The sequence below is a fragment of the Chenopodium quinoa genome, unplaced genomic scaffold (genome assembly GCF_001683475.1).
Source record: "Chenopodium quinoa cultivar QQ74 unplaced genomic scaffold, ASM168347v1, whole genome shotgun sequence".
Classification (NCBI taxonomy): domain Eukaryota; kingdom Viridiplantae; phylum Streptophyta; class Magnoliopsida; order Caryophyllales; family Amaranthaceae; genus Chenopodium; species Chenopodium quinoa.
The window spans coordinates 4,200,355-4,222,532 of record NW_018742770.1 but is presented as its reverse complement, the minus strand read 5'-3'; the positions used below and the strand labels follow the sequence as shown (position 1 = coordinate 4,222,532).

The 22,178-nt window shown below is 37.1% G+C and overlaps 3 protein-coding genes across 4 annotated transcripts; 2 read left to right on the top strand and 1 right to left on the bottom strand.

Annotated features, from left to right (window-relative positions):
- The first annotated feature begins 9,233 nt into the window (after positions 1 to 9,233).
- Positions 9,234 to 12,155, top strand: LOC110724838 (RHOMBOID-like protein 9, chloroplastic). Of its 2 annotated transcripts, none has more exons than XM_021904322.1 (7): positions 9,234 to 9,337; positions 9,659 to 10,192; positions 10,326 to 10,515; positions 10,610 to 10,775; positions 11,270 to 11,440; positions 11,534 to 11,688; positions 11,788 to 12,155. In XM_021904322.1, the coding sequence occupies exons 2-7, from the start codon at positions 9,703 to 9,705 to the stop codon at positions 12,056 to 12,058; spliced, it is 1,443 nt and encodes a 480-aa protein (XP_021760014.1). In that variant the 5' UTR covers positions 9,234 to 9,337; positions 9,659 to 9,702; the 3' UTR covers positions 12,059 to 12,155. The 2 variants fall into 2 exon arrangements, with proteins under 2 accessions (XP_021760014.1, XP_021760015.1); XM_021904323.1 differs by lacking the exon at positions 9,234 to 9,337 and adding an exon at positions 9,383 to 9,560.
- A 5,774-nt stretch (positions 12,156 to 17,929) lies between these two features.
- Positions 17,930 to 18,782, top strand: LOC110724836. Its single transcript, XM_021904320.1, has 2 exons — positions 17,930 to 18,010; positions 18,099 to 18,782. Exons 1-2 carry the CDS (start codon positions 17,998 to 18,000, stop codon positions 18,719 to 18,721), a joined length of 636 nt encoding a protein of 211 aa, XP_021760012.1. The 5' UTR covers positions 17,930 to 17,997; the 3' UTR covers positions 18,722 to 18,782.
- Positions 18,783 to 18,890: 108 nt separating this feature from the next.
- Positions 18,891 to 22,018, bottom strand: LOC110724835 (protein MAIN-LIKE 1-like). The gene is made up of 4 exons (XM_021904319.1): positions 21,879 to 22,018; positions 19,719 to 21,056; positions 19,213 to 19,638; positions 18,891 to 19,116 (listed from the first exon to the last, which is right to left on the bottom strand). The coding sequence occupies exons 1-4, from the start codon at positions 21,945 to 21,947 to the stop codon at positions 18,976 to 18,978; spliced, it is 1,974 nt and encodes a 657-aa protein (XP_021760011.1). The 5' UTR covers positions 21,948 to 22,018; the 3' UTR covers positions 18,891 to 18,975.
- Positions 22,019 to 22,178: the final 160 nt, after the last annotated feature.

The window sequence follows — 22,178 nt, the reverse complement described above, 5'->3', positions numbered from 1 at the left end:
TATTCAGGTTTAACTAACTACAAATAGATAATTATCATTTTTATGAAGCTAATTATTTCCTTAAACTATAACATATATGACAATATACTAGGGAACTATAGTCTATGATTCAGGAAGACAATTGTCTCCTTTGACCATCCAAGTATACAGGAAATATATACTATATTTAACTCTTAAATTTGAGGATGATGCTCCTTTCTTTTGCTGGCCTGGACCAACTTGGTCTTCCTAGACAAAATGCTTTGATCAACAATAATAAGGTGGTCTAAATTGCATTTAAGGTGATTTGAAATCGGATCAGGAACCATTTGGGTTGAATTTAGATCGGGTTGATTTTTGGGTCGAGTAAGTAACAGGTCTGGTAAAATTCAGGTCAGGTCAATAACAAGTAGGGTTGAATTTAGGTCAGGTTAATAACAAGTCGGGTTAATTTTGGGTCAGGTTTGTAACAGGTTAGGTTAAATTCGAGTCGGGTTAAGAATGAGTCGGGCTGAATAAAGGTCAGGTGATGAGTCTATTTTATATATATTTTTATTCCCCGTCCCATGGTCGTATTTGTGCTAATTTGAGTTCTACGGAGCTATTTTTGTTACTAAAACACATTTTATAGTGTTTTTGTAGAGTTGGTATTATTTTGTAGGAATTTGCAGATTTATGACAATTTCCGAGTTTATTGAGCCACTATGAAAATATTAGAGTCGGATCGTATTTTATGACTATATATATTAAGCCCAAGGCCGAATTGGAGAATTTTAATTCGGTGAATAAGGGCTCAATATATGAGAAGGTACAAGATTCCACAAATTATTATGGACTAACCAAGGGGAAAATTGGGCCAAAGATTTAAATAACTCAGGCGTACAGATTTAAAAATTGGTACATGTTGTTTAAATTCCTTTAGAGTTTTAAGGTGAGTGGGATTTGTGGGTTTCGTTCATTAGTGGGCTTTGTTTGTAGTTAAGTCGGTGGGTTTGATATAAATAAGAGTAGTAGTAGTATGTAAGGGAGGAGGTCAGGAGGTAGATTATGTAGTTTTAGTTTTTATTTTCTTTTAGTTTTAGTTTTAGTTTTTTTCTTTTCTTTTTTTCTATCTCTAATTTTTCTCTCTCTCCCTTAATTAAATTCTTAGTATTATTTTCTCTCTTGTTTCTATCTCTACAACTCTTGGTTTAATTTCAGTTATTTATTTTCTTTCTTTCATCATGTCTCCTTCAATTACTTTGTTTATTTTATATTTAATTATGTGTGAGTAATTTCATTCTAGGGTTATGGGGATCCATAATTAATATGAAGGGGTAAATTATTGTTGTTGTTATCAATGCTAGATTAATTTCCTATTGATTGATTGAATGCTCTGTGACTAGATTAGGCCTATCTTTTATGCATGAGTTTGACAATATTGATTCAAGAATCGAGAGATGAGAATTAATGTTTAGGTATAGCTTCAATAGGCAAGTTAATTTATAAATGGTTAAGTCAATATTCGAGAGATGAGATTTAATACCGGTAAATTAATTGTGTGATTGTAATATGTAGCGAGAGCCCTTTACAATCTGGTTAATTGATGCATTGATGATTGACTATTATTGATTATTGGTATTGCATGATAATTTCTTATTGGATTGTTTTAATGTTTTACAATTGCGGCTTGTAAAAGTATAGCAATATTAAATTGATGAATCGAGCAGATGTTAATTTGATATTAAAGGCTATTTTCAATAAGAACTTAGATCTAGTAAATTGCGAGAGCCTGTTAGATCTATGTTGATTAATAAATTGCGAGAGCCTGTTAATCATGTTATTTATGCTATGTCAATGATTGATTACTATGTTTTACCCTGGAGTATTATTTATTGGTGAACCTATGCCTTAGATCCTTTCATATATTATTTTCTTCTTATTCTCAACCTTAGTAGTTTAGTTTCTTACTTAATTATAAATATTGGTTACTTAAATAATTTAGATTATATTAATTAATTAGGAGTAAAAAGATTTGTTTCCCTGTGGAGATCGACCATATCTCCCTATCTACTTTAGTTAGAGGACCTAGGAATTATTTTTGATTAGGGGATGACTTTACCCTGTCATCAGGTTAGTAACAAGTCAGGTTAAATTCTGGTTTTGACGGGTTAAAACGGGTTAGGGTCAATTTCGATTCAAGTCGGGTTCGGTGCAAGTTAATTAAATTGGTCGTTGTAAACCGATAAATCGGTGCAAGTTGTAACCGGTAAATTGGTCGTTTAACAACAAATTGGATGGTTCCACACACCCAATTGGACTCCCGTAGGGTATTAAGGACCATGGTAAACATTTTGACAATTTTTATTTTCGGGCAAAAAAAAGTCAAAAAAATTCCAAAATTGAAGGCTAATATCTACGTTTTTTGAGAAATTTTGGAGGTTTCGGGGCCCGGTGTCGAAAAACCTTAAGATTTTAGGGAATACATCTCGGGGTCATATAATGACGTTTGGAACCATATGTGATCACTATATGTTGTCATAAATGTTCGTGGTAGGCTTGATTTAATTAAATCAGTGCAAATTATAAACCGGTAAATAGGTCGTTTAAAGGCAAATTGGATGGTTGCACCCACCCAATTGGAATCTCGGAATGTATTAGTGACCATGATAAACATTTCTGCATATTTATTTTCGGAAGAAAAAAAGTCAAAAACTTCCAAAATTGAAGGCTAATATCCACGATTTTTGAAAATTTTTGAAGGTTTCGAGGACCAGTGTAGAAAAGTATTGATATTTTAGGGAATACATCTCGGGGTCATATAATGACGTTCGGAACCCTATATGATTATTATATGTTGTCATAACTGTTCGTAGTATGCTTGAGTTAATGAAATCCGTGTAAATTGTACCGGTGTCGTTTAAAGGCAAATTGGATGGTTCCAACAACCCAATTAGACTCTCGGAGGATATTAGGGACCATGGTAAACATTTCGGCAATTTTTAATTCCGGGCGAAAAAAAGTCAAAAAATTCCAAAATTGAAGACTAATATCCACGTTTTTTGAGAAATTTTGGAGGTTTTGGGGCCCGGTGTCGAAAAGTCTTGAAATTTTAAGGGATATATCTCGGGGTCATATAATGCCGTTTGGAACCTTATATGATAAATATTTGTTGTCATAAATGTTCGTGGTAGGCAAATTGGATGGTTTCACCCACCGGTAAATTGGTCGTTTAAAGGCAAATTGGACGGTTCCATCCACCCAATGGGACTCCTGGACAGTATTAGGGATCGTGGTAAATATTTCGGCGATTTTTATTTCTGGGCGAAAAAAAGTCAAAATTACAAAATTGAAGGCTAATATCCACGTTTTTTGAGAAATTTTGGAGTTTTCGAAGCCAAGTGTCGAAAAGTATTGAAATTTTAGAGAATACATCTTGGGGTCATATAATGTCTTTCGGAACTATATATGATCATTATTTGTTGTCATAAATGTTCGTGGTAGACTTGAATTAATGAAATCGGTTCAAGTTGTAAACCAGTAAATTGGTCGTTTAAAGGCAAATAGGATGGTTCCACCCAGCCAATTGGACTCTCGGAGGGTATTAGGGACCTTGGTAAAAATTTTGGCAATTTCCATTTTTGGGCAAAAAAAAGTAAAAAAATTCCAAAATTGAAGGCTAATATCAACGTTTTTTGAGAAATTTTTGACGTTTCGGGGTCCGGTGTCGAAAAGTCTTGAAATTTTGGGGAATAATTATGGGGATCATATAATGTCGTTTGGAACCATATATGATCAATGTATGTTGTCATAGTTCTTCGTGGTAGGCTTGAGTTAATGAAATCGGTGCAAGTTATAAACCAGTAAATAGGCCGTTCAAAGGCAAAATGGATGGTTCCACCTACCCAATTGGAATCCCGCCAGAGGATATTAGGGACCATGGTAAACATTTCAGGAATTTTTGTTTTCGGGCAAAAAAAGTAAAAAAAAAATTCCAAAATTGAAAGCTAAAATCCACGTTTTTGAGAAATTTTGCAGGTTTCGAGGCCCGGTTTCGAAAAGCCTTTAAATTTTAGGGGATACATCTTGGGGTCAAATAATGACGTTTGGAACCATTTATGATCATCATATGTTGTCATAAATGTTCGTGGTATGCTTGATTTAATGAAATCGGTCCAAGTTGTAAACCGGTAAATTAAACGTTTAAAGGCAAATTTGATAGTTCAACCCACCCAATTGGACTCCCGGAGGGTGTTAGGAACCATGGTAAAAATTTCGGCAATTTTTATTTGCGGGCGAAAAAGAGTTAAAAAATTCAAAAATTGAAGGCTTACATCAACGCTTTTTGAGAAATTTTGGAGGTTTCGGTTCACGGTGTCGAAAAGCCTTGAGACTTTAGGGAATACATCTCGGGGTCATAAAATGACGTTTGGAACCATATATGATCATTATATGTAAACATTTCGGCACATTTTATTTCCGGGCGAAAAAAAAGTCAAAAAATTCAAAAATCGAAGGCTTATATCCACGCTTATTGAGAAATTTTGGAGTGTTCAGGGTCGGTGTCTAAGAGTCTAGAAATTCTAGGGAATACATCTCGTGGTCATATAATGTCATTTGGACCCATATATGATCATTAATTTTTGTCATAAATGTTCGTGGTAGGCTTGAGTTGATGAAATCGGTGCAAGTTATAAACCGATAAATTGGTCGTTTAAAGGTAAATTGGATTGTTCCACACACCTAATTGGACTCCGAGGGGGGTATTAGAGGCCATGGTAAATATTTCGGCAATTTTTAATTCCAAAATTGGCGGCTAATATCCATGCTTTTTTAGATATTTCGAAGGATTCGGGTCCCGGTGTCGAAAAGAAATAAGATTTTAGAGATACATCTCGGTGTCATATAATGCCATTTGGAACCATAAATGATCATTATATATTGTCATAAATGTTCGTGGTAGGCTTGAGTGAATGAAATCGGTGCAAGTAGTAAACCGTTAAATTGGTCGTTTAAAGACAAATTTGATGATCTCTTCTTCCCAATTGGACTCTCGGAGGGTATTAGGGACCACGGTAAACATTTCGGAAATCTTCCGCGCGAAATAAAGTTAAAAAATTCCAAAATTGAAATCTACGCTTTTTGAGAAATTTTGGAGTGTTCAGGTTTCGGTGTCGAAAAGTCTTGAGATTCTAGGGAATATATCTTGGGGTCATATAATGTCTTTTGAAACCATATATGATCATTATATGTTGTCATAAATGTTCGTAATAGGCTTGAGTTAATTAAATTGGTGAAAGTTGTATACCAGTAAATTGGTCGTTTAAAGGCAAATAGGATGGTTCCACCCACCCAATTGGATTCCCGGAGGGTATTAGGGACCATGGTAAACCTTTTGGCAGTTTTTATTTCCGGGCGAAAAAAAGTAAAAATATTTTAAAATTGAAGGCTAATGTCCACGCTTTTGTAGAAATTTTGTAAGTTTAGGGGCCCGGTGTCGAAAAGCCTTTAGACTAGAAGGGATACATCTCGTGTTCATATAATGTCGTTTAGAACCTTATATGATAATTATATGTTGTCATAAATGTTTGTGGTAGACTTGAGTTAATGAAATCGGCGCAAGTTGTTAACCGATAAATTGGTCGTTTAAAGGCAAATTGGATGATTCTACCCACCCAATTGGACTCCCATAGGATAATAAAGACAATGGTAAACATTTCGGCAATTTTTATTTCCGGACGAAAAAAACTCAAAAAAATTCATAAATTGAAGGCTATATCCATGTTTTTTGATAATTTTTGGAGTTTTCGGAGCCAAGTGTTGAAAAGTATTGAAATTTTAGGGAATACATCTTGGGGTCATATAATGTCTTTTGGAACTTTATATCGTCATTATTTGTTGTCATAAATGTTCGTGGTAGGCTTGAACTAATGAAATCGGTGCAAGTTGTAAACCAGTAAATTGGTCGTAAAGGCAAATAGGATGGTTCCACCCATCCAATTGGACTCTCGGAGGGTATTAGGGACCTTGGTAAAAAATTTGGCAATTTTTATTTTCGGGCAAAAAAAAGTAAAAAAATTCCAAAATTGAAAGCTAATATCCACGCTTTTTTAGATTTTTTTGAGGTTTCGGAGCCCGGTGTCGAAAAGCCTTTAGATTATAGGGGATACGTCTCGGGGTCATATAATGTCATTTGGAACCATATATCATCATTATATGTTGTCATAAATGTTTGTGGTAGACTTGAGTTAATGAAATCGACGCAAGTTGAAAACCGGTAAATTGGTCGTTTAAAGGCAAATTGGGTGGTTCCACCCAGCCAATTGGACTTCCGGAGGGTATTAGGGACCTTGATAAAAATTTCGGCAATTTTTATTTTCGGGCAAAAAAAGTAAAAAAAATTCCAAAATTGAAGGTTAATATCCACGCTTTTTTAGAAATTTTTGAGGTTTCGGGGGCCGGTGTCGAAAAGCCTTTATATTATACGGGATACGTCTCGGGGTCATATAATTCCATTTGGAACCATATATGATCATTATATGTTGTCATAAATGTTTGTGGTAGACTTGAGTTAATGAAATTGGCGCAAGTTGATCGAAAACCAGTAAATTGGTCATTTAAAGGCAAATTAAATGGTTCTACCCAGCCAATTGGACTTCCGGAGGGTATTAGAGACCATGGTAAACATTTCGGCAATTTTTATTTACGGGCCACAAAAAGTCAAAAAATTCATAAATTGAACGCTGTAACCACTCTTTTTGAGAATTTTTGGAGTATTCGGGGCCCAGTGTTGGAAAGTCTTGAAATGGTTGGGAATATATCTCGGGGTCATATAATGTCGTTTGGAATCATATATGATCATTATTTGTTGTAATAAATTTTCGTGGTAGCCTTAAATTATTGAAATCGGTGCAAGTTGTAAATCGGTAAATTAGTCGTTTAAAGGCAAATTGGATGGTTCCACCCAGCCAATTGGACTCTAGAAGGGTATTAGGGACCATGGTAAACATTTCGGAAATTTTTATTTCCGGGTGAAAAAAAAGTCAAAATATTCCAAAATTGAAGACTAATATCCACGCTTTTTGAGAAATTTTGGAGGTTTCGAGTAATCGGATGGGGTTCAGGTCGGTAAGAGTTGGTCGACTCAACTCGAGTCGGGTTAATTCGGATTAATTCCATAATCTATGCGGGTCGGGTTTAGGTTGGGTCATGCTTTAGTAGGGTCATGTCGTGTCATACTTCTTATCGGGTTTGGGTCGGGTTAATAACATGTCGGGTTACATTCAGGTCGGGTGAACAATAGGTCGGATTTAATTTGGGTTTTCACGGGTTAGTGTGTAATTCTCGGGTTCGATTCGTGTTCGGTTCAAGTCAATAATTTGCGGGTTATAATCAGGTCGGTTCATTCTCGGGTTTTAGTCGGGTTCGGTTCAAGTAAATAATTTGCGGGTTATAATTAGGTCGGGTTCGATTCAAGACAATAATTTGTGGGTTATAATCAGGTTGGGTTATTTTCAAGTCGGGTCATTCTCGGATTCAAGTCGGGTTATGTTCAAGTCAATAATTTGCAGGTTACAATGAGGTCGGGTCATTTCCAAGTGAGTTCATATTGTGGTTCAACTAACTGTAAATAAATAATTATCATTTTTATCAAGCTAATTATTTCCTTTGACTATAATATATATGGAAATATATTAGGGAACTATATAGTTTATAATTTAGAAAGATAATTATCTCCTTTGACATACAACAATTATATACTATATTTAATTTTTAAATTTGAGGATGATGTTTATTTCTTTTGCTGGCCTGGACCGACTTGGTCTCCTTAGACAAAATGCTTTGATCAACAATAATAAGGTGGTCTAAATTGAATTTAAGGTGATTTGAAATCGGGTCAGGAACAATTTGGGTTAAATTTAGGTCGGGTAAATAACAAGTCGTTTTGATTTCGAATCGGGTAAGTAACAGATCGGGTTGAATTTTTGAGTTAGGTTAGTAATAGGTCCGATAAAATTCGGGTCAGGGCAATAACAAGTCGGGTTGAATTCGGGTCAGGTCAATATCAAGTCGGGTTGATTTCGGGTCGGGTTTGTAACAGGTTGGGTTAAATTCGGGTCGGGTAAGGAATGGTTCGGGTTGAAATCAGGTCAGGTTAGTAACAAGTCGGGTTAAATTCGGGTTTTAACGGGTTAAAACGGATTTGGGTCAATTTCGGTTCAAGTCGGGTTCAGTTTCAGGTCAATAATTTACGGGTTACATTCGGTTTGGGTCATCTCCAGGTCAGTTCATGTTTGGGTTCGGGTCTCACATACTCGAGTCTAGGGTTGGTTTCAGGTCGAGTCAGGTCGGGTTTGGATCACCATTTTTTCGGATTTAGATGGGTTGGTTAATAATCGGGTTTGAGGCGGTATTTCGAGTTAGGTCAACTTTTGATAGCTCTAGTATTCTACAAGCAATATGCTATAGTATAAAAATACTTGCCATGCATACAAAAAGTTTACGTAGTAGAAACCTTTTTTCTCCGTATTATAAACAAATTTCACAATGTGTTTGTTTCAAACCAACTAAACTAGTTAACAAGTAATTAGCAAAATTAGATTAACCGCGAGACACAAATAAAATACTCCATTATAAAATGAAATAGAGCCCTTGAACTCAGTCATCAATATTGCCTAAAAATGTTTGATAAATGAATATGAAATATCATTATATGAGGAATTTTAAAGGGAGGAATGTTAGGCATTTAGAAATGCATAACAAAGGGTATTCATGTAATTATACATATGTAAACGAATAAATATTCTGATATCATTGGATGATCAAATGGTACCATTGAATATACAGTGATACTATATGTGCACATAATGATATTATATATATGCATTCAATTGTACTAAATTTATGCGTAGATAGTACCACTGAGGATTCAATGGTACTATATAAACTTTTAGTGGAGCAATCAGCATGTGGTCCCCCATCACGTGATGCAATCCAACCAAAAAATATATGTGGTCCACCTACATGCCTCTCTCTTCCTATCTCTCTCCTCTTTTCTCTTTCTACCATGTATTTTTATAATATTTTAATAAATGTTATGCATTAGTAAATGCATAACTTTTCTCCATTTCTAGTTCCTCATCATTATATCCCTCCTACTAAAATGTCTGGCCATTAAGACGCGAAAATTATTTGATTCCATTACATGTGGCAGTAGTCGACAGGGCATCATGGATAGGAGAAGATTTAGTTTATTGGATGTATCCCTTAGCTGTTTCATTTTAGTTTGATTATGACAATCCATTAATACAACCTTTATAGTACTTATGAGCTTCACTCCCACTGTCCCCCCCTCTCACATGTACTATGATTTTACAAGGTATGCTACATCATTTCTTCTGTTTTCTATGATAATTACATCTTTTTTAGGAATATTCTAAGTTACTATTCTTAGACTGTCCTTTTTTTTTTTGATAAAATCTACTGTTTAATGTTGCACAGCATATTTTCATCTATGACAAATCTTTATTATTATTGTTAAATTATATACATGAAATTAAATTATCCAATATGGTTTAATTTAAATATAACCATGTTCTAAGGTAATACCTTATATAAAAAGAACATATTTATGAAGTTATTTTTTATTTTGGTGAAACATATTTATGAAGTTATTCTATGTCTTTTGATGAATGTTTAGGTAACCATTGATACTTGATAGTGTGTTCGAGCTTCGAATGATATATGCATGCTTTGTCAACGAAGAGGATGGCTGCACCACTACCTATGTCCAGGAGATTCAGTTCAGAGTTCCATGTTGTTCAAGACGGTTTCAAGTGTTCGTCTTCAGCTTCAACTATCAACATTAGTATGAAAAACAATAGTCTTTTACCATATAAAGATAACATCTCGAGTAAATCGAGGACAAAGTTGAGTAGAAGGTTTAGTTTTTCAACAGAAGATGATCTTGGAAAGAGGTGTTTCCAAGCTAGTAGTGCTCAAGGATCACCCTGCAAGGATGTTTTAAGTCCTGTTTTTTATGCCTCAGAGTCCGATTTCACGGATAAGCATAAGAGTTCTTTAGAATTATACTTGAAGAAACTTCAGAGCCAAGCTAAACAGGTTTCACAGGATTATGACAGTGATGTTTCCGATGTGGATGATCAAACCAGTCAACTGTCAGCAAGGAAGGAACTTGGACTACTCGAGAAGTATTTTGAATCAGTTAAAGAAGGTAATTAGATGTTAAGGGCTTAAGTAAAGGGCTTGATTGTTGTAGTTGCGAGTTTTCAGTATATTTGTATGTTGCATTAAGTTATGAATCTTCAGAAAAAATGTGAAATCTTACTGTCTTCTCCTCCTTGCAGATGGAAAGTCTGAAGATGGTTTGTCATCTTTTCCTGACAGAAATGCATCAGGCAAGTCTGATGAATCTATGAGCATGAATCAGATAAAAGGCATGGCAATACAAGAATTTGAGAAAAGCAGTAATATTGCTAGGAAGGCTGCATCATTTCCTATGTACGACGAAAAAGAGAGTGGCAATCTATACCTGATGTAATTATCTGCTAAGATTCTGCTGTAATTTTCTGTTAGTTTAATGTCTGCTTTTTGTTGATTTAACAATTTCTCCGTACTTTCTTACATACAGAAGTACGTTGCTGTCGATAAATATAGCTGTGTTTCTGTTTGAGATAGCTAGTCCAGTAAAAGGCTCAGACTACAACCTCTATTCACTGCCCCTGATGTACGGTGCCAAGGTTAATGATTTGATCATGGTTGGCCAATGGTGGAGGCTTGTCACACCAATGTTTCTGGTACACGATTAGTGATTTGGTTCGTAGTTCCTTTCTGTTTTGTGTTTGATTGAAGATATGTCCTTAATTAAATCTCTAGGATTTGTTCTTTAGGCTATTCAGACTAATCTGTGGCCTCATGTAAGAAAATCTGAGCATAATCATGAGAATATAAATAATTTTAAGCTGTCTGGATTGAGCTCAGAATGCAGAAAGTAGTGGTTGTTCTCTGACTCCGAGTGTTAAATAACTATAATTCCATCCATCTGAAATTATTATTCACACATGATGGTTCTTAATAATGTTCGTAAGAAGTTGGTCACAATTCCTAATATAGTGATGGTTTATGATTAGAATTCTCAAACTGGCAATACTTATAGCCTTAGAGGAGCATGACAGAACTGAGTTAACTATTATAATGTCGTATTCTTGAATATTAGTATTCAGATTATGTGATTTTGAATGATCAGATTAATTCAGTGTATACTACTAATGTAACCAGTTGATGTATGCAGCATTCAGGACTTTTGCACATTGCACTTGGGTCATGGGTGCTTCTTTCTTTCGGACCTCAAGTTTGCAAAAGATATGGCTCGTTCACATTCTTCCTGATATTCATTCTAGGAGGCATTTCAGGAAACCTCTCAAGCTTCCTTCATACATCAGAGGCCACTGTTGGTGGATCAGTAAGAATTTTGTTCCTCTTTGTTTCCTTTTCTTTACTCCTATCAACAATTGCTGCTGTTACTGACTTACCAAGTCTTGTACGCCATTTCTAGGGACCAGTTTTTGCTGTCATTGGAGCTTGGCTCGTTTATCAAATGCAAAACAAAGATGTAATTGTAAAGGAACTGTCTGATAGTATGTTTCAGAAGGCAGTCATTGCTACAGCTTTTAGCTTTTTTCTCGGAAACTTTGGGCCTGTGGACAACTGGTAAGTTGCTCGGTTCTTCAACTCTGTAGGTCACATCAACAGGCCTGAAATTTATCAGAAAACAATTCTCTGAAAGTCTCAATTTGTTAACTGTGGCAGGACAAGTCTTGGTGCAGCGGTATCAGGAATCATATACGGGTACTTAACATGTCCTGTGGTGCAAGTAGATGATGCACCAGCATCTGCCATGCAAGAAAGAAATAGTGGGATGAAAGAAGAAATCACACTTAATAGCACACAAGCAGCTAAACCCTGTAAATCTTTTCTCATTTTCACAATTTTTGTTTCTGCTTTGAGCTCCTTGCTGTTAATTGCTGAGCTTTCGCTTGATAAACTGGAATTTGAAGAGCTTATCCAGATTATCGAGTAATTTTCTTCCTTTTTCTGTAAGATAGCACCTATGCATATGTTACCTATACAGTTCTGTAACATAAATAAAATGTTAGTGTGTTACTTTATAGATATTATACTATACTTTGTATATAATGTGAGCAAGTGATTGTTATCAATCTTATCATAGGCCTCTACGATGTTTAGACTTTCAGGAAACTAAACAAACTTGAATTAGGAAGGCGATTTACCAGATTAACTTGACCGTAAACAATTGGCATATGCACATAGCTTGCCTTACTACCATTCTTGATGCCAAGTTCTTTTCCTCATTATTAGGCAAGGTGAGTGAAAAAAGGATTTCATATAGCCTAAGTTGAGACAAATTTGGGCTGGACAATCTACTCAAAAAGGCTCGAAGCTTCAGTCCATAATAAGCTGTTTCATTGGGCTTTTCTCTTGCCAAACCCAGCCCAAAAACCCAAAAAATAGGCAAATTATAATATGCACCATGGTGCACCTTAAACTATGTGCTCCACCAATAGATTAACGCCACATATTAATTTGCTAGCTGCAGTTTTCATCTTTCAAATTCTCGGCTTTCTTCCTCTATTATTTCGCATGTCCTTCTCCTTTTCAATTATTTCCTACTTTCTCAATTCCTTCTCTTCAATTCTCTTCTTTTTTAATTCTTTTCCCATTTTTAATCATCATACACAATTTCTCTCTCCTCGATTTTCTCTCTCCTCAATTTTTCTCCATTGTTGATTCCTCTGTTTTTTATTAAATTTGTTCATCACTGCTATTCATCGCGATGGATTTAATTTATGTACTTGAGGTTCTCGACACTACAGGTTAGATTTCTTATTGTATTTGATAATTATCGCTAATTAGGTTTTTTTGTTGTTGATGTTAGTTATTGATTTTTCATTTTGCTGTTGATTCTAATACTTTTTTTGAGTGATTGTTGATTTGAAGTGACTGTATAATTTTTAGGTTTAATTAGTTTTAATATAATTCAATTGATTAATTGATGAATTGATCAAACAATTGATTAATTTTAATTAAGCTGATGAAATTTGCGATGAGATTTTGATTTCTCATTTTTTTATTAATTTGTGATGAATTTGATCATTTGTTGATTAAACTATTAAACAATTCTGTTAGAATTTGTTTAATATGATTTTGAACATTCGCTTCATATTATCACTTAATGCAGAATTTATGTGATTAATTAGTTATTGTTTATTAATTATTGATTAATTTGAGATTTAATGTTAAATAAGCTGCTGAAAGTGTGTTGAATTTCATTTTTTATTTTAATTGCTTTTTTTTATTTTTGATGATTTTCAGTTTCATTTATAATTTAATTGTTGAATTGATGATTTAATATGTATTATATGAATATAATTTGTTTATATCATGTTTTTGAACATTTTGTTCATATAATTTGAGTGACGCACTTTTCATTTTATTTATTATCAAAATTGTTATTAGCAATATCATATTATGAACACTGTTTCTATTTTTATGAACATTTAGGTTACTTTAATGAACCTTTTTGATTTACATAATTCTCTAAGCATATATATTATATGCTTTTTAAAAAATAATTGTAAACGTAATTATGAACATTTTCCTGTATTTGAACTTTGTTGTTTTATTTTTGAACTTCAGTAATGGTTATTATGAACTGTGTTTGTTTATTACATGTATAAGATATGAAGTCATTTATAAGGATAGTCTGAAGGTTGAGCAGCATTTTGAGCAGTGTCTTTAGGTGCGGAAGTTTTTGAAAGGTACCGGTGTTCAGTAGTTTGTGGTTAGGGTACAGAAGTTTTTGTAGGTGGTTCAAAGGTTTTTGTAAGGTGTTCAGTGGTTTGTGGTTGGGGTCAAGAAGTTTTTGTAGGGGTTCAGAGGTTTCTGTAGGGTGTTCAATGGTTTGTGGTTGGGGTTCAGAATTTGTTGTTGGGTGTTCAGTGGTTTGTGGTTGAGGTTCAAAGATTTTGTAGGGTGTCCAGTGGTTTGGGGTTGGGGTTCAAAACTTTTTGTAAGGCGTTCAGTGGTTTGTGGTTGGGGTTCAGAAGTTTTTGTAGGGGGTTTAAAGGTTTTTGTAGGGCGTTTAGTGGTTCGTGGTTGGGGTTCAGTGGTGTTTGTACGGTGTTTAGTGGTTTGTGGTTGGGGCTCAAAAGTTTTTTTAGGGGGTTCAGAGGTTTTGGTAGGGTGTTCAGTTGGTTGTGGTTGGGATTCAGAGGTTTTTTTAAGGTGGTTATAATGTTTTTGAAGGATGTTCAATAGTTTGTAATTGTGGTTCAAAAGTTTTTGTAGGGGATTCAGAGGTTTTTGAGGTTGGTTCGGTGTTTCTGGTAGCTTATCATAAATTCTAGGGGCTTATCAGAAGTTTATGGGGGCTTTTGTGTAGCTTTTGGTATCTTATCAGAAGTTTCTAGGGGATGTTCAGAAATTTCTTGAAGGTGTTCAGTAGTTGGTCTATAATTAAATATTAAACAACAAAAAAAAGGAAATACATAATATCCAAATAAATTATTAATTCATACCAATATACTTGATAAAATTTATACGCAAATTATTACTTCATACAACACATATATATGAACTAAAAAGACAACGTATATGAACATCAAACATGAAATGTATGAACACAAAAATGAAGGTAAGGGATATGGAACGATTAGTATCAAATTTGCTAATTTTATTGCACAATCACCGAAATTGGTCAAAAAGCTCCCAAAAAAAAAAAAAATCTCCATTTTTTTTTAACAAAATACAAGAAACTTTATATTAAAGTGGATAGAGAAAGTTGAGTTTTCCCCATTGATAAAATTTTTAGAGCTTCTAGTAATTTAGAGGGAAACAAAAATAATCTTCAAAAAAAAAAAAAAAAAAAAAGGAGACAGAAAAATTGAAAAGGGTTGTTGAAAATTTAAATTTAGGTTTTCAAAGAATTTAGAGGTAGAAAAAAGAGAATATCAAAATTCAATGGTCAAAACCAAAAAAAAATAAAATGACTGGGCCTTTAGACTGTTGGGCGCGAATTTGCTGGGCTGGGCGGAGAATTGGGCCTGGTGCACCTATTTTTAAGTGCACCAAGGTGCATGTAATACCAATTGCAAAAAATAATCCAACAAATTTTTGACCTTGGGCCTATGACCCAACCTAAGTCCAGAATTCTAATTTCAGACCATCCTAGTTTATCTAGTCCAAAATCCACTATCATAAATCCACAATAATTTAGAATGTCACTATTAACTTATTAAGTAATGTTCCATACACGTATTACATTCATTTAAAATACCACCACAAACATGTACCACCACAAGGTCCACAACCATTTACGACAATTTTTCTACCTGGGATTGAATATATGAGAGTTGCTAAATATTTCACAAAATTGCACTAATCTCACTTTTTCACTATAGAGGAAGGCGTTAATCACTTCTAGGACATGCTAATGCTAAGAGGAATTTTATTATATTCCTTTTCTTTTAGTAAAATCAAAGTGCTCTTTACTCTTGGGATTTGTTAAACATCGCCCGCGTTTTTCTACATAAAGCCCACATTTTTTAAAAATGTTGACATTATTGCCCTTGTTTTAATTTTTACCGAAAATAAAATTTTTCACTCATAAAAAATGTGGAGCAGGACTGGATCGCCGAGTGAAACCGAAGAGCCCTCAACGTCGGGTAGATGCACCGGAGAGACGCCGTTGACGCCGGAAAAGGAGGTACGAAGCCATCTAAAACCACGAATTGGCGGCTGGTGTCCTGCCGGGACGCCGTGACCGTAGTGGTGACGCCTAGCCAGGACGCCGCCACCGTGGCTCTGGCGCCTGGCCAGGACGCCGCCACCGTGGCCGTGGCGTTTGGCCAAGACGCCGCCGCCACGGTGGCGGCGTCCTGGCCAGGCGCCACCGCCACGGTGGCGGCGTCCTGGCTAGGCGCCACCACTATTTTTTTTTTTTTTTTATTTAATTTAATTTAAAATTTGTTTTTTTTTTTTTTTGTGTTACAATTTTTTTCTTTTTTTTTTGGTTTTTTTTTTGTTTTGTTTTTAATTGTTTTAATTTGTTTTTGTTTTTAATTTATTTATTTTTTATTATTTTTTTTACAATTTTTTTCGTTTTATGTTTTTTTTTTGTTTTTATTTTTTTGGTTTATTTTTATTTATTTAATCTAAAGTTTTGTTTATGTTTTTTATTTTTGTGTTTTTTTTTTTTTTTTTTTGAATACTTTTTGTTTATTTCTTTGTTTGTTGTTTATAATTTATTATTGTTTTTGCTTTTGTGCTAATGTTGTGTCAAATGTATTAATTTAATCTACTCTTATGTGATTATATTTATATGTTATTGTTGCAGGATTATGGTGGAGACGGAAATGATTATAGTGGGATTTTTGTACACGATGGTCTGTTCGAAGATGCTCAACAAGCGGTTGATTGGGCGAAACAGGTTGCAATTAGATCAGGTTTTTGTTTAGTAGTAGCAACTCATAAATCTCAACGGGATGGTAGAATGGATCGCATTTTGAGATGCGACCGTTATCGCAAAAGGGAGGAACGAGATTTCAGTCAAGCGATTCGGTTTGATACAAAGCGGAAAGGTTGTGGGTGTCAGTTCAGAGTAAAGGTTCGACAACAGCAAAGGGGTGACGGTTGGGAAGTGAAGAGTTACGGTAAATGGGGGTATCACAACCATGAGATGATCGCATATGAAGTGGGTCATCGACAGTTAAGTGGCCTAAGTCCTGCTGCGAAACTAATTGTAAAAGAAATGAGTGATGCTCAAGTGAAGCCTGCTAAAATATTAGCATCTGTGTTGGAGAAATTTCCTGAAGACCAGCCAAACCGAAGACACATCTACAACGTCAGACATAAATTGAGGTTTGAACGGTCAGAGGGAAGGAACCCTATACAGCAGCTTCTACACCAGGCACAAGCACGTGGTTACCTGTACTGGTTTGAATCTGATGAAGACACATCGGAGGTGACTCATTTGTTCCTTGTGCATCCTGATTGTGCTGATATGATTTCGTCTTGGCCATCTGTGATTCTGATCGATTCAACGTACAAGACAAACAAGTATAAGTTTCCACTGGTTGAGATGGTTGGGATGACTCCAACGAACCAGAACTTTTTGATTGGTTATGCAGTTATGAAGGATGAGACGGTTGCGAGTTACCGTTGGGTGTTGGAGAAGTTGAGAAATTACATCGGCCCAAGTGTTCAGCCATCGGCCATCGTCAGCGATTGTGAGGGAGGTCTCTTTGCCCCTATAGCGGAGCTGTTTCCGGAGTCGAGCCATTTACTGTGCACATGGCACATCAACAAATGCGTGAAAGTCAAAGCCTAAAACCTTTTCAACAAGAACTTAGATTCAGCAGAGAGATTGGTAAATGGTAAGTGGCGGAAGATCCTGCAAGCTACCACGGAGGCAGAGTACGACCGAGCCTTGGATAACTTCAAGGATGCATACCAATGGTGCCCGGCAATCGTAGACTATGTGATGCAGCAGTGGGTGCCTCAGAGGGAAAAGTTTGTCAAATATTGGACAAACCAAGTTCTTCATTTTGGAAACACTACTACATGTAGAGTTGAGAGCGCTCATAGAGCTCTGAAGGACTGGATTGATTCTTCCACCTCTGCTCTGGATACACTGTTCGAGAGAATAAACAAGGCTATTGATACTCAGAGGAACGGCATCAAGAACTCTCTCGAGGACTCCAGACGGCGACATGGCACGATGTATAGCCATTTCATATTTAAGATTCTCCATGGTCGTGTGTCACACTACTGCTTGGGGTTGATTCTGAGCGAGCACACCAGGATGAGGGAGTTGGGTGATGAAGTGGCTATTCGGTGCGGATGTGCTATATCGGTGACTCATGAAGTGGTCGTGGTCGTGGTCGTGGCCGTGGTCGTACATCGTCATCAAGTGGTAGTCAAACATCTTCGTCGGTGAATATGCCCGGCACCGGTACGGTACTTTAGTTTAATTTACTTTTTAGAGTGTTTGTTTAGTTTTCTGCTAACTTGTTAATTGTGTTTTTTGATGTGTGCAACAGGCAGAATGGACATTGAACATTTTCCATATAAAGACAGGATCCCTAACATCATGATGCCGTTCCTGGACGGGTGGAATGATGTGGTTGCAGATGGTAACTGTGGATTTCGGGTTGTGGCTGATGTGTTTCAGATGGGTGAAGACAACTACGGTTTAGTGCGTCAGTTGATGTACAGTGAAATCGCCTCAAACCGAGCTGTTTATCGCCACGTGTACGGACAGGACTTGGATAGGTCTCTGCAGCGTATCCGGTGGGGAGGAGGACGTTGCGGTCAAAATCATTGGTTCGACGCGCCCCTTGATCTCTTCGCCGTTGCAAACATCTACAAGTGTGCAGTGATGCATTTCGGCCTTGGTTTGCATGGTCGAGCTTACTATCCGTGTACCACGGTTCTGCCTTGGTGTTCGCGTGAGACCGTCACCAGACCGGTAAGAGAGGTTGCTATTGGATTTCTGGGGCCGTCATACAGACATTTCATCCGACTGGACCTGTCACCCGATTTTCCGGTCCCACCGATTATACCAACGTGGTACACCATTCGTACAGCAAGCGTAGAGGGCTGGGATGCGTTATATCATGACCGGGTGCAGCAGTGGAACAATCTAGTTGCCTTTTCTATGTGACCTAATATTGCTATTGCTATGTTTTTCCCATTTATTTAATTTTCGGATTCTAATTTTCGTATTTAGTTTTCCCATTTAAATGTGAACCTGTATTTAGTTTTCGTATGCCCACTAATTACAACTTAAAATAAAAGTTATAAAAACTAAAAATATAATGTCAAATTCTAAGAACTTAAAATAATAATTATAAGAACAGATAATGTTAACTTTTACAAACAACTAGGAAAATGTTTTATAAATTCACTGCCGACATATCAATAATCTCTCTGTGACGCCCACTGCCACTGCTCAAGGGCCCGTTCCAGTTCATCAATAACAGCTCTGCCTGTTGCAGTCGTCATGTTGTCCCTCTCCTCAAAAAGTCTGTGTCCCAACTGCGTCATCTTTCCCATCCACTACACATAACAAAACACATAAAATTCAATAACGACGTATTATGAGACGTATTATATGAAAAAAAAACACAACTACAAATGTTTTATGAGACGTACCGCATCCACGGCAGTGGGCGGTGGCACATCATCATCATCGGCGTCGTCGCCGTGGTGGACGTCTCTGATCAACCTCGGGTGCGAGTGCCGGTTGTACCACTCCATGTAGTGCTGGTCACACATGGCAGCCACCCCAGTTGGCGGCCGCTGCAACTGCTCAATCCATATGCGGGCAACCATCGGAAACTGCTCCCACGTGCCAATCATGCTTGCCGGCCATTGGACGACGTACTCCTTCAACGACGCAGATCGGACGGCCTTACTGGGCCATGCTGGTGGAGGAGGAACAACTTGGACATATCCAAGCTGGCGAAGACAGCGCTGCGGCATGTACGCCTCTACGATCTCACGATACTGAATCAGTCCCGTGTAGAGGGTCCTGGGTACCCTATTACTAGGGTTCTGGCCGAAAGGCATCCAGTTCACCTGCACATTTTTTAAAATTAGTAAGATTCATACAATAAACACATCAAACTATAAAAGTAGAAATAATTTAAACACTTTACCTCTAATGGGGACATCCTGTCAAGCAATAACCGTATCGATCGCAGGCGGTCAATGGACTTCTTCTCGACACGCGGACTCCACGCACAGGCACGTGGCTGGCCATCCCCAATAGGAACCGGGTCGCGGTGTGGTCGAAACGCCGGGAAATACTCGTATATCCACGTCTGTAACAACGTCATACATCCAGTGATACCTGCCGCATCAGCCCGGCTCGAGAATCCTAACTGGCGATACATGTACGCTAATGTAGCCGACCCCCAAGAAAACTGGCCTACTCTGTCGGGCTCACACGCGTCAACTATGTCGCGTGGCCTGAGCTTGTTTCCGCTCTTATCCGGAAACAAGGTACACCCGAGAAGAAGAAAAACATATGCAGCCAGCTGTGTGTCCTGCGTCCTACGTGAAGTGGGGTGCAAACATCGCTGCAAAACTGCTGCGATCTTAACACCGCCGTGATCCCACACACCAAGTGCCGCTGTGTACAGCGCAGCCCTATCCACCGCCAACAGCTCCGCCAATAAATCTGCCTGATCCGCATCTGTGACAACAGATGCTCGGTTTCCCTCTACGGGAATCCCAAGGATGGCCTCGACGTCATGCAACATGATCGTCATCTCACCGAACGGAAGGTGGAAAGAGTTCGTGTCCGGCTGCCATCGCTCAACGAAAGCCGTGATCAGCGTCGAGTCAATCCTCTCATGCATGGTGGCAGGAAGGTGGCTCACTCTAGTGGCCCTCAATCGGCCGACCATCTCGCTCTCCTCCGGCCAAGCCTCAGCCCAACTACACAAGAAGTTACAAGTCCTCTCCCGGGTTTGGCATTTCAAAATGCCGCTATCCAAAGCCCGCTCTTGGTCCTCCCAAATACGGGTAGCGATGTGTCCTAGAAAGCTAGGAATCACACTCCCGTCTATAGGTCCCCCAGCCACCTCGCCCCTCACCACCCAAGAATCATTAACGGCCCTCGACCGTTTTCTGCTAACCGCAGACACAGTGGACGCAGATGATGTGCCAGATCTACTAACAAATCTACCATCTCTACCCTTACGCACGTCTACCCTACGCGTCTCATACACATCATCAAGCCTCTGACTGAATGGACCGTAATCATCATATGGTCCACTCTGATCGTCCACATCCTCATCTGCATCCTCCTCCTCCTCCTCCTCATCACCATCATCATCTTCATCATCCTCAGAATAGTGCACCCGTTCTCTACGAGCCGAGGCCGAAATACCACGGGATCTAACGTGTCTGGGCCCCGAGCTCTCCATTGAGTTCATCGTACTTCTCATAATGTCCATACTCTTCCCAGCCCCAGAACGAAAATACGATGCCTAACACAAAATAACAAAACATGTAATATGCAATATAAACATGTAATATAAACATAAAAAAAGTAATTAAAATAAATAAATAAAACAATATACATATGATGGAAAATAAATTAAAAACATTACAAAATATTAACAACCTAAAAATAAAAAAATTAATAACCTAATAAATAAATAAATAAAAAATTGGAAAAAACAAAGCAAAAAAAAAAATTACCCAAAAAAAACAAATTGGAAAAAACAAAGTGAAAAATATAAAATTATAAAAACTTAAAAAAAGAAGAACATCAAAATTTTAAAAAAAATTTATAACAAAAAAAAGGGAACATAAAATTTTTTTTAAGTAAAAAAACTAATTCAAAAAAAAAAAAAACAAGAACAATAAACAAGAACATAAAATTAAAAATTAAAAAAAAAAAAGAGGAACATAAAATTTTTTTAAAAAAAACCAACAAAATTTAAAACAAAATAAAAAAAAAATCAGAAACATAAAATTTAAAATTAAAAAAAAGAAAAACAAATTTAAAAAAAAATCAAAAAAAAAATAATTATTTTCGAAAATTAAATTTCAAATTTAAAACCAAAAAAAAATTAAAAAAAAAAAATAAAAAGGCGGCGGCGCCTAGGCCAGACGCCGGTGCCGTGGTTCTGGCGCCTGGGCCAGACGCCACCGCCACCGTCACGGCGTCTGGCCTAGGCGCCGCCGCCGTGGTAGTGGCGTCTGGGCTAGACGCCGCCGCCGTGGTGGTGGCGTCTGGCCTAGGCGCCGCCACCGCCTCCGACCTTTTTTTTTTAATTTTTAAACACAAAATTAATAAAAAATACCTTCTCGCCGGAAAACCGCTGTCCACCCGCCGCCTGTGCCGCCACTTCCTTGCCGGGCCGCCTCGACATCGCTCGGAAAGTTTTTTAGAGAGAGAAAGTGGAAGTAGAGAATTGAGAGAAGAAATTGTGTTTTTTACTTTGAGGGCAAAAGTGACAATTCACTCTAATTTTGTGGGCTTTATGTGGAGATTCGCGGGCGATGTTTAGCAATTCAGTTACTCTTTTAGTAAAGCAAAGGAAGATAAATCAAGAAGCTTCCACATTTAGTTGCCATCTCATTAAAGAAGTAAAGTACAAAAA

Bases quoted from the DNA above. Each gene is read 5' to 3' on its own strand.
- LOC110724838 (XM_021904322.1), top strand. From the start codon at position 9,703: ATGCATGCTTTGTCAACGAAGAGGATGGCTGCACCACTACCTATGTCC. The intron at 10,193-10,325 runs GTAATTAGATGT...TCCTCCTTGCAG, and splicing joins TTTTGAATCAGTTAAAGAAG to ATGGAAAGTCTGAAGATGGT. The intron at 10,776-11,269 runs GTACACGATTAG...TGATGTATGCAG, and splicing joins TTGTCACACCAATGTTTCTG to CATTCAGGACTTTTGCACAT.
- LOC110724835 (XM_021904319.1), bottom strand. From the start codon at position 21,947: ATGTCGAGGCGGCCCGGCAAGGAAGTGGCGGCACAGGCGGCGGGTGGA. The intron at 21,057-21,878 runs GTATTTTTTATT...ATTTTGTGTTAG, and splicing joins AGCGGTTTTCCGGCGAGAAG to GCATCGTATTTTCGTTCTGG. The intron at 19,117-19,212 runs GTACGTCTCATA...TGTTATGTGTAG, and splicing joins CGCCCACTGCCGTGGATGCG to TGGATGGGAAAGATGACGCA.